General features: G+C 47.4%; 1 protein-coding gene across 1 annotated transcript in view; it reads left to right on the top strand.

The window, feature by feature from the left end:
- The window catches only part of SOBP (sine oculis binding protein homolog (Drosophila)), a 96,767-nt gene extending 88,549 nt beyond the window's left edge, over window positions 1-8,218 (top strand). The window contains exon 6 of the mRNA XM_010003862.1: window positions 6,266-8,218. Within this exon, the coding sequence (XP_010002164.1) occupies window positions 6,266-8,218 (1,953 nt within the window). The remainder of the gene's footprint in view (window positions 1-6,265) is intronic.
- Window positions 8,219-12,116: the final 3,898 nt, after the last annotated feature.

The following is a 12,116-nucleotide window of genomic DNA, read 5'->3' as shown; positions in this document are numbered from 1 at the left end:
CACTGAATGGTTCCCTGCTGCCCTGCTGGGAGTGCTTGACAGCCTTGCACGGGTGGCAAGGTGCCTTGGTGGCCGCAGGGTGATCTGCAGAGGGTCTGGCTGAGCTGTGTGTAAGGGCACTTGTGGTGACTCGTTTGGCTGTTTGCTACAAACCTCTGAATGTGCATCTCAAGCCACTTCCTAATTTCTAGCATTGCTGCCGTGTCCAGTGTTTGGCAGGCTTCAAAAAACTTGAGCCCTTACTGAAAAACATAGGGCTGGTGCATTGGGTTCTTGCCTGGCTCCAGGGCAGGAGCATGTCCAGGGGGAAGGGTGTTGTCTCCTTGCCTTGCAGCCTTTGGGATGGGGTAAGAGCCTCTGTTTCCACACCTCGTACATCCAGGGGAGGTGGCAGAGTTGGAAAGTGCAGGGAAGGGCCTGGGACACAGTCTGTGGCATTCATGAAGCCAGAACATATGCATGAGCATGTGTGAAGGGACAGCAGTTGGATACTGGAGTGGGAACAGGGAGTAGGAACCACCCATTAAAGTTGAATGGATTTTATGCTAGGAAGGGAGGCTTCAGCCCCATGTTCCAACATCCTTGGTGAGACCCTGGTTCTCAGGATAAGATGCAGCCCTCCCTCGGGCAAGGTGTCCCACAACAGCATTTTCCTGAGCAAGGAGAGGGGCTTTGTTAATCACCCTCTGGTTGTGGAGAATTTGAAAAGGGACGGTTTTTGCCCTGGTGACCTCTTTCTGGCCCCTGGCAAAGCTTTCCCAGAGAGCTGACATGAGTGCAGGATGCCATGTGTAAGGCACAGGCTCTCATTCCTGCAGTGGTGTTTGCACCTTTCTCACTCCTGGTTTCTCTCGGGATGTAAACACCTCCACAGACAGACTTTTAGCAAATGTATTTCTTCATGAAGTAGTTTCTGGTACTAGGTTATCACTCAGAGCTTAGTGGTGGACTGCACTAATGGATGTTCTTGGTTCCTGCATTTGACAGCCAATTAAAGTATTTATTATCCCGTGCCTAAAACCCGAGAGTGGCCCTTTGAAGCACAGCAGGGTCCCTGTGTCATGTCCACGGGGCAACCTCGTGGCCACCTCTGGGCTCTTGCTTTGGATGTTTCTATCAAAATAAAGATACAGATGCCAAGAGGAATGGTTATTTCCCCCTCTTTGTAAGAGCAAAATCCAAGTGTTAGAGGATCCCTGGGTCCTGGCTTCCCCAGTGTTCCCGTATCAGATGTGAGCGGTGTTTCTGCTGACCTGGTGCCTTCTGAGTTGTCTCCTGGTGTAGATGGCCCCGTGTTTCACAGGAATGAGGATGAATGATATCAAGTCATTGAGCTCATAAGTAGCACGCTGGCAACCTGCCACTAAAATATAAATACATTAAATGTACTGGAGGAAGTGTTCATTCTGTTGTTTAGCGTTGGACATGCCCCAGTTAGGTAAATTTAATCTTCTTGAGGGTTGTTGTGTTACAGCTGAACGAGATAGAGCCAGTTATCTTATTACTGATCTTCCTGTCACTCAGGGTTTGTGTTCTGGCATCAGTGGTGTGAAGTGTGCATGCCCAAGAGCAGTGCTCAGGGTATGTCGTTTTCCAAGGGAGATGATGGTGTGGAGGGGATCTGTTGGCACCTCGCAAGGTCTGACCCTTTGTCTCAGAAATGTTCAGGCTCCTGGGCAGTTACATCACTACCTGTCCCACCTCCTTTCGGGTAGAAATGTTACCCAAGGTGGTTGTTTTGCCTGTGTTTGTTAGGAAATATCTGGAACTTAGCCTCGTGGCATTTGTTTTCTTCCTCTGTATTTCTGCTGTAGTTCTTCCAAGATGCCCACCCGTGCCTCTGCTCCTGTTGTGGCTCCCACTGACTCCAGGGTGAGCATTAAGCAGCAGACCCAAAGCTGCTTGGTTGCATTAAAGGTGTCTCTTCTCTTTTTTTTTTTTTTTTCCATGGGTGCTGGGCCAGGCCCTCTGGGCATGATCCTGCAGCATTAACTCTTGTGGCTAATCCCACTGAAACCTGGGGAGCAACTCCCACGTGTGAGCCCTACCAAAGCCAAGGTGCAGCATTCCCAAGCACTCAGCAACCATTTAGCTCTTCTCTGGGCTGTACATTGGAGTGGAAGGATGAGGCAGGAAAAGGGAAGCAGAAGGAATACAGGAACAGAGATTTTTGAGCTGGCTGTGTGGAATGATGATGTTCTGTATGGAACGCAAGTACTTAAAAAAAAAGACATTTGCTGTGTGTTTTACAGATAAGAAAATGTTATTTTTTTTGAAAGGAAAGATATATATGTTTCACCTATCACATCTGAACTAATCAGTGTAGGCTTTTAGAAGGAGTCTGTAATTACTCTGAGCATGTCATTACTTAGATGTAAAATGAATGATATTGCTCCGTTTTATTACCTCCAGTGATATAACCATTTGTATCATAAATTCATTGACCTCATCTTAAATGATCAATCCTGGAAGACAGACTTGATTCATTAATTCTTAAGTGACACTTTTTCTCCTCCAGTAATTTCCTCCTTGTCTGTTTTTCTGCCTTTTAGTGTGGTATTGTAAGGTGTCTTATTACCCGTGCATGACATGCACATTTTATACTTGTAACTTAAATAAGCAGCATAGACTGAGTGCTTAGATAGATAGATGGATAGATAGATAGATAGATAGATAGATAGATAGATAGATAGATAGATAGATGGATAGATAGATGGATAGATAGATAATAGTGAAATACAGGGATGCAGTAGATAGACATTCTCCCTGATGTTAACTTTAACAGTTGGAGATGTTGCATAAAATCAATGGGAAAAATTATTAGATCTTCAGTCCATCCAGGGTGCTCAGAGGAACAGAATCACTGCTTTCATTTCATTTGCTTTAATTAATTTTATCTAGTGATAAAATATACAGAAAAGTCTGTGATCAATATGTGAGTGAGGCAAGGAGCCTGCAGAGTTTTTTGTACCACAGTGAATTATTGAAAACAGGAGAAATCAGTAGAGAATTTCTGAGCAGGATTTCTAAATATTTTACCCAGGAAGAGAAAGTGTTTATTTAGCTGGGAGTAACTTAGGAGCCCATTTGAAATAAACAAATCAATACAGCAATAAAAGACTAAAGTATTTCAGTGAATTTTTCAACCGATAACTAATAAAATTAAGTTATTAGAAAAGGTGCCACGAGGGGTTTTTTTTGGGGCTGTATTTTTCTTTTGGTCTGTTTAATTAAAGTCACAGAGGGTGCTCCCCCCAAAATGATAAGGAGGCTGAGTGTGCTCTCTCCTGATTCTCAGGTGCTTCTTTGGCAGCTGGGTTACGAATTGGTTTGTTTCCTTTGCCCTGAAGGAAGGGCAGGTCTTAGCTGCACCATCCCAGGACTAAATCAGGGAAGCAGCTTCACCTGGGGTCCTGCCCCATCTCCTACAGCAGCCACCTCCAGGCCTGGTCTCCTTGTTTTTCCCCTGCAAGCAAACACTCTCTTGGTGGGTGATGGCCAAGGTGGGCTTTGTCCTGCCCCAGCTGCCTCGGGAGCCAGCTGGGAGCTGCTGGTGCCTCTTTGAGCAGCTCTTGGAGCAGATGTGGAGACCCTCTGCCTCCTTGCACAGCCCCTGGGGTAAGAACATACCCTGCCAGTGGCAGAAGGAGCACAGAGCTTTGCATCCTGGTTCTGTCCGTGCAGAAGGCAAAGCTTTGTGGCTACAGTGGGGAGCTCTCAGTCAAAAGTGACTTGAAGGTAAATACAGCAGTTTGACTGAGTTTAATAGTACCCTGTTGGCTTGCAGTGTAGACTCAAATTCCCTTTTTTTTCTGCTTGGCAAACGGTGGCAAGTCAGAACATTTCAGGAGGTCAGTTGTGAGGTGTTTCCATCAGATCATCCTGTGTTGACTTGCCAGGTGGGCGGCAAAACCCAGAGCCACCCCAAATCCCCAGGATGGTTCAGTGCCCATTGTGTGTGTGGAGGGGTTGCCCAGCTCTGGTGCTGTTTGCCAGGGCTGCTGAGCCTTCCTGACAGGAGCAGAGGGAGAGCCAGTGCCTGGTAAAACCCAGGAGCCCTTGGAAGTGAGGGTGCCCCCCACTTCCTCCACGCACCCCATTTGCCCTACGACCTGGGGGGCACGTGTGCCCTGGCAGCTGAGGGGTTTCTCTCAACTCTTCTGTGCATTTGACAGCCTTTTAGTTCACGTTTTTGAGGGTGCTAGATCCTCAGTGTGTGCTCAGTGCAGGGCTGGCCCAGCCTGCAACACTCCAGGAAATGTTATTCCTTGCACGGGGCATCACACTGGGATTGTGCCCGTCCTAACGCCGCCCGTGTCGAGCAGCACCCTCTGCTGTGTCCATGTGCCCAGGCTGAAAATCTGCACCCTGCATTCCCAAACTTCAGGCTTAAGAATTGCTGTGTCTTCAGTCATTATTTATTTTGATTCAAACGTTGGGATAAGAACTCTCTGATAGCTAAGAGGGAACCTGTGTGTGAGTGGATGGGTGGCGTGGGGAAGCAGGAGAGGGAATCAAACAGCAACACAACCAGCAACCAGAAGGTTGCAGAGATAAAATGACCAGGGTAACAGTCATAGCATATAGGGGGTGAGGGTGTGTATATGTCTGTGTATATATTGAAGATATATCACTGGAAAATCAAAAATGTCACCACTGTTTTTATTAAAGAAAGCTGAGAGTTAAATAAGATGGGTAATCAGATGCCTGACATATGTTGTTTGGAATTGTTTATATGGCCAATAGTTATTAAAATTAATTATGGTTTTAATGCAAGTCTTTTCACAAGCATATCCTTTTTCTTTTTTTTTTTCCCTTTCTTTTCTTTCTTTTTTTTCCCTTTTTTTTTGTATAAAAGATACAGTCATTTCAAAACCAGCTCATGTGGGCTATTTGGAAAAGGCAGAACAAACAATAGCAGGATATAACCTGACGTGGTCATAGGCTGAACATGCTGATAGAAAGCACCAAAAATCTCTCTCAACTGAGTATTTTGAGAACTAATGTAAATGACAAAAAAATGTCGTGGGGTTGTTGGGGTTTTTTTTCCTTTTTTTCTTTTTCTGTGTGTAAAATTCTGTCAAAAAAGTAAGGCACTGAAAAATCTGACATCTGTTTATCTGTTTATAGCTATGGCAAGATTACTCATATTAATTCTTGTTTAAAATGCCATATGAAGGAAAGGCATTTGTGCAAACAAGAGTCATATTTGAATTGTAGATCATGTCTCCACCATCTGTGAGAGCTGTTGGTGTTGCAAAATTAATGTGTTAATGAAATCACAATAATTTCTCTGAAGTAATGGATTCTGAAGCCTGGAATGACTATTTTTTTTGAACTTTGGTGTCTAGTGGTTTACAACTGGGAAAACCTTTCACAGCTTAATTAGTTCTGCAGCCTTACTTTTAAAAAAAGTTGGCTGTGCCTTCCCCACACCAATAGTAACACAAAAATGGATTAAATGGAAAGCAGAGAAACAAAACAAAACACAAATGAGCCCCAACACAAACTTTTTGCTGTAGTATTTGGAAAGTTGATAAATAGGCCCTTGCTTGCCAAGAAGTTTTACTCAAAGTGACTCGTACACAAGAGTGGGCAAACAGCTCAGGACATCATTCCAGCTTAGGAAATAATTCCAGCTTGCTGAAACGTCACGAATTGGGACCATTCAAACCTCACACAAATGTCCTGCCTGTTTCCAAGTTCCTCCTTGGAATGAAGGGCAGAGAATGAATGATGCTTTTTTGCTTCGTGTTGCCGTTTTAAAACAACTCACCCTTTCCAACTGACTATTTGATACCCTTAATAGAAAACTGAGTGTTACAGTCTGCTGCGCTTGAGCAGAAATTATTTGCATTCATTTCCAGCAACTTTCTGAGTCCTTTTCCAGTTACCAAACTTCTTGTATAGCGTGGCACCCCAGGCAGTACAGGTGTGCTTAAATTACCACTCAGACGGATTTTCTCTCCTTACATATACGTGCTAGAACAGTTTGAGGATTCTTCTCTGTGGTGTGGGCTTAAGATACATCATGTAAGGTAGATTTGAGATCATGGGAGCCAGAAAAGGGAGTGGCCTTCAATTCACCAATATTGTGGAGCAAAAAAAAAAAAGCATAGTTTTCACTAATGTAACCTTTTTTTTTTTTTTTTTCCTGCTAAAAAAGAATGTATTTAGAAAGCAACTGAAAAAATGACTTTTGAAATAACACTATGAGGAGAAGATTGCTTTTCTTACCTGATTTGATTTTGTTACTGTGTTGTAGGTATGTGACTGGTGTAAGCACATAAGACACACAAAAGAGTATCTGGATTTTGGGGACGGGGAAAGAAGGCTTCAGTTCTGCAGTGCAAAATGTCTCAATCAGTACAAAATGGACATTTTCTACAAAGAGACACAGGCCAATCTTCCAGCTGGACTGTGCAGTACATTACATCCTCCAGTCGAAAATAAAGCAGAAGGCACTGGGGTGCAGCTGCTGACTCCAGATTCTTGGAATATACCGCTAGCAGATGCTCGGAGAAAAGCCCCATCCCCAGTGTCTGCAGCTGGCCAAATTCAAGGTCCTGGACCATCAGCGTCTACCACTGCCTCTCCGTCTGACACTGCCAACTGCTCTGTCACTAAAATCCCCACGCCAGTTCCCAAACCTATTCCCATCAGTGAGAATCCAAATATGCCGCCGGTTTCTGTCCAGCCACCTGCTAGCATTGTGCCTCCAATTGGTGTCCCACCTCGCAGCCCTCCCATGGTGATGACAAACCGTGGGCCAGTTCCTCTGCCCATATTCATGGAGCAGCAAATTATGCAGCAAATCCGTCCACCGTTTATCCGTGGGCCGCCCCACCATGCCTCCAACCCTAACAGCCCTCTGTCAAACCCAATGATTCCTGGAATCGGTCCCCCGCCAGGTGGTCCCAGAAATATGGGTCCCACCTCTAGCCCCATGCACAGGCCGATGCTTTCCCCTCACATCCATCCTCCCACAACACCTACCATGCCTGGGAATCCTCCGGGCTTGTTGCCACCTCCCCCTCCTGGAGCTCCTTTGCCCAGCCTCCCCTTCCCCCCCGTCAGCATGATGCCAAATGGTCCTATGCCTATGCCACAGATGATGAACTTTGGATTGCCATCCCTCGCCCCGCTGGTGCCACCCCCGACTCTACTAGTGCCATATCCTGTCATTGTCCCTTTGCCTGTCCCCATCCCCATCCCCATCCCCATCCCTCACATCAACGACTCCAAACCCCCCAACGGCTTCTCCAGCAACGGCGAGAGCTTCATTCCCGGTACCTCCAGCGAGACGCCCGGGGCAAAGCCAACCAATAGCTCTTCGTCCCCTCGAGAGTCCAAGCAAGGATCGTCCAAATCCTCCGACTCGTCCCCGAGCTGCTCAGGCCAGTCCCTCAATCAAGCTCAAGTGCTGCAGGAGCACAGTAAAAATGAAGTGGTTGACTTGACTGTCAGACCTGGCAGTCCAGTCAGCAGTAAGTTTGGTTTCCCCAGTGTCCTGCAGGGTCCGCAGGACGGTGTGATAGACCTCACCGTAGGGCACCGGTCTAGGCTGCACAATGTCATCCACAGGGCTTTGCACGCCCAAGTGAAAGTGGAACGTGAACCTAACAGTGTTGTAAACTTGGCTTTCGGTAGCTCAGACAAAAGGAACTGCAGTGACTGCAGGGACAACTGCAGCCCGGTTGACTCAAAAACGTTGCCGTGCGGTGACGGCGCTCACTGCTGCCCCGTCTCCTTGCCCTCCGGCACGCCGGGACTGGAAGCTGGTGCAGCCGTGTGCAACGTCATTGTGAATGGCACCAAGAGCACGGAGGGTTCCAAGAACCCAGAGCCACCCCAGGAGCCCAAAAAGCCCCCACCCCCCGAGGAGCTGGCGGTGAGCGAGCTGGAGTCCGTGAAGGAGAACAACTGCGCGTCCAACTGCCACCTGGAGGGAGACGCCGGCAAGAAAGCTGGGGAGGAGCCCCTTGCTGGGGGAGACAAACAGGACCCGAACCTTAACAACCCAGCAGACGAGGACCATGCGTACGCTTTGCGGATGCTGCCCAAGACAGGTTGTGTGATCCAGCCTGTGCCAAAACCAGCAGACAAGGCTGCGATCGCGCCGTGCATTATCTCAGCGCCAATGCTCAGCACAGGGCCAGAGGATCTGGAGCCACCACTGAAAAGGAGGTGTCTCCGAATTCGAAATCAGAATAAGTAAAGGTTCGTGTGATCACTGCTGCCTTCTGTGTGAGTAGAGTGAGTATTTTCAGGTGTTGAGGCCAAACTCATGTGGATGTGGCCTTGGTGGAACAAGATACAGGTCCCGAATTACCTGCACTTTCAGAAAACTGTTGGCATTTGTGTTTTAGTCCTTTTTCTTTGTGTTGTAGCCTCTGCACTTGTCAGAACGCCATCCGTCAGCAGCCTCATTACACTTTTGCTCACAGAATGTTCTGTGATGGTGCTGGCTGTGAAATTACTGTGCTGTGTGTGTCTAAGTCAGTGGTTTTCTGCCTAGGACATGGTTTAGGTCTGGGCCATTAATCTGCTTACTTATTCCAGCTGAGTTAACGCAGCAGCTCAAGCCTTCATGATGATGATTGAAATTGCCCTACAGCACAGCACAGAGCAGGACAACCCAGCTGCTTCCTGCTAGCTCAGATCCAGCTGACTTACCAAATGGTCATCTCCCAACCATCTCTCTTTGGTCTGCCTCCAGACTGCACCTTGGCTTTCAGCCAGGCTGTTTTCTGGGGTGTGAACCCCCACCCCTCTCTGAGCTTTCCTTCTCAAGTATGGGTGCTTAGGGACTGCCTGCTCCTTGGGAGACCTGCCTGCTCTAGCTTATCTCAGCAACCCCAGTGTCGTGGGGTTCAACTCTCTTACCTGAGGTATCTGCCTGTGATGCCAGTCTCCCACCTTAGAAAAGCAGGTGAGGTCTCCCTCAGCCCCGTGGTTGTTAGATGTGGTCCCTGGTAGGGCTGCAAAGCAAAGACGAGACACGGGTAGAGTCCACCAACAACTGTGGCTTGTCCAAGGACAATGCTCCAGAGGCAGAAACCCCTCCACCCTTCATTGCCTATTCCCAGCCTGTGATAAAACAGCACCTTTGTAAAACTGGTTAGTTTAATTATCAGCTGCTTCCAACCTGTGAGCAAGAAACAATTGCTTAGATTCACCAGCATGGTGAGCTGCTTCCAGGGACAGGGACGTGGTGGGTGTCTCGAGAGGTCTGTGGAGCAGGAAAATACTGTGGGTTTGCCCAATGTGCCTTGGGGATGTGCCAGATTTCATTGCAATCCCTGGAACACTCTGTAGCCTCCAGCGAATCCCCGTCCCTGGTGGCACAAACGGGGCGGCTGCGGCGGTGCCGAGCGAACGTGGCCTTGGAGGGCTTGGCACCTGAAACCACGTCTGGGCCGTGTCAGCATCTCCCTGCTCCATCAGGGCAGGGTGATTGCACCATCAGGGATAGCAAAACACAGTCAGGACTCCCTCTTTATTTGTCAGAGCAGTGCTGGAAACGCTGCTTCCCTTGCTCACAAACTATTTATTTCCTCTCTTTGGTGGAACTGGATTCTTTGCTCTCTGACGCATTTAAAAGATAGGTTGGTAAGAGCAGAGGACAACTGTCACTTTCTTGGACTAAAAACCAACGTATACAGTAACTCAGAAGTCAGATGAGTATTTCAAATCCTTACACACTCCCAGGCCCTGCTGGTGGGGATGCCCATACCCACCCCTGAGGTACGGAGGGACTACATGTCCCTCTCAGCAGCAGGATCTTTATTGCAAAGCCTAGTGTGCCACCTTTGGAGCTTGAAAGATTGTCTCTTCATAAATGTACACGTGCTTTTACCTAGGGATTGCAATTTGATCTAGTGAGGAGGCCACTAATTTGACTGTATCCCTTTTATTTAATTCTAGGAGACCCGTGGTTAACCCATCCTTTCCCACCTCCCTCCAGCTCCCCAGAGCTGCTGTTTGTTTCAAGACAATGATAAGAGGCTCGCACTGTAGTCAAAGACAGGCTGGTTCTTAGCATCTATTTATGCTTGCCCAGACCACCCAGGCTGCAGTGATGCCACCTTTCCAAGGTCTTGATCCCAAGAAGGGTTGAGCACCATTCAGAGCCAAAGCCCTAGAACTCAGAGGGAGTTCTGGCTTCACTGAGTGGTGTGGTTTTGCCCGTTGACACAATTATACGTGAGGTCACTTCACGGGTAGTATTTGACAGAGGAGGGGGGCAAACTGAACAAGCTGCACTGAAAAGACAAGAAGGATGCTTTATCTCAAAGTTATTGTCCTCCTCTCTTTGGATTATCTAAATGTCAATAACTAGCACTGTGGTTATCCTTGGAAATAACCATTTTCCCATTCACCAAGGGTTTGATATATTCCTTTGTCTCAGTGTACAGGGTTGTCTTGCAGGAAAGTGTTCAGGTTGCCAGGCAAGATTAGTCTGACCCAATATAGACATCTGAAATGAAGACACAGCTGAGCTAATTGTCTAAGCCCTCTTTAAAATCACCCTAGAGAAGCAGGCACTTCAAAGAGGCAGCTGAGATCATCCTGAAGTCAACAACAAAGCTCAGATGAGTTGTGCTCTAGGAGTGCCTGTTTCTCCCTGCTGTGAAGGAAACTTAGGGCGACTGGCAAGGTCAGAGATGTCCCTAGAGGCACTGGAAGTTAAAAAAGCCCAGCCTGGGCATCAGCCATGCCTCTGGGGTTTGTGCAGTGGCATAGCATGGTGTGGCAGAGTTATTAGTGAGTCTGTGGTCATCCTCTCCTTTCTCCACAAGAAGAAACGACGTAGCTTCTGTGCAGAAGAGAGAGGAGACCGAGATGCTCGTGTGCTTCAAAGGAAGGAGGGCACCCAAAATACCCTGCAGAAATAAACAGCGTGATAACCAGCTCATTCCACTGGGTACCTCAGTGAAATGGGGGTGGGTTTTGAGCCTCTCAAGGCACACACAAGTGAATTGTGCAGCTCTGCTGATTGATTTGAGGCGAGGAATCTTTGGTTTCATGCAGAGCCCTCCTTTCACGAGTGCTGGTAGAAGCCAGTCCAGGGGAGCAGAGGGCCTGCTTAGGTTTCTGCAGTCTGTCTGTGAAGGCTGCTCAGGGCTCAGAACCTGCCTGTGTCTGCACAGAGGGGATGAGCAGGGGGAGCAGAGCATGGGTGCAGCCCCTTACACCACAGCCTTGACCTCCACCATTCCCATGAGTTCCTCCTGCCCACGCCTGGGGAAGGGTGGAGGTAAAACCCTGCTCCTTCAGCAGTCTGGCTGTGGGGAAGATCCCTCATGAGGGGCTCAGCCTCATAGAAATCCTACTAAAATACAAAGAGGGTAGAAGCTGCACCAGAAATTGTCCTGACTTGGGCCCTTGGAGGTTTGTGTTGATTGCTCTGGATGTGCTAAACCAGAAGAAGAAAGAGTCCAGAGAGTTGTCTTCTTCACTCTTGCTCCCCACCTACCCTAGCTGGAAAATCTGAACATATTGCCCTAATGTGCAACTTTTCCTGGATTTTATTTCCCATAAAATTGTATCAAAAGAAGGAAATAAGCCAAATATTTTTTATGCTAGAGTTCTAGACAGGCAGATAGAATTCATGTAATGGCAACATGGACTTTCTGAAAAGGAATCAATGCAAGCGTGACCTTTTTGGGCAAGTTGCCAAACTCTGGATTATTTAATATACCAATTACTTGATTATTGGAAGTGCTAATCAGCAACATAATCCTTGATGTTAAAGTTTAGTCTCTCCATCAGGATGTGGACTGTCAAGCTGTTCTAGCTTGATGCACTTCAAAGAAGCAGCAAAAGATGTCTTGATGCCAGAGTCCTACTATGATAAAGAAACGAAGGGGGAATATTCTGTAGAGTGGGGTTTTTTTTTTCCCAAGTTTGAGCAACGTGAGTTTCTAAAATTAGCAGTGTTAGTGCTGCCTGCCTGCAAGCTTTATATCCAGGCAGGATCAATTTTTAACCCTCCAGTTTTGGTGTCAAGGTTTCCTAAAGCAAATAAATGGAAACGTGAAGGTCTGCTTGGATTGAACATGATCGTTCTGGTAAACTCAATTAGAAAATGAAGTGGCACATGCTAAACTCAC

Source organism: Chaetura pelagica, unplaced genomic scaffold (genome assembly GCF_000747805.2).
Source record: "Chaetura pelagica isolate M959 unplaced genomic scaffold, ChaPel_1.0 scaffold128, whole genome shotgun sequence".
Taxonomy (NCBI): Eukaryota; Metazoa; Chordata; class Aves; order Apodiformes; family Apodidae; genus Chaetura; species Chaetura pelagica.
Note: the sequence above shows the minus strand (reverse complement) of the source record. Positions and strands in the feature narration are given on the sequence as shown.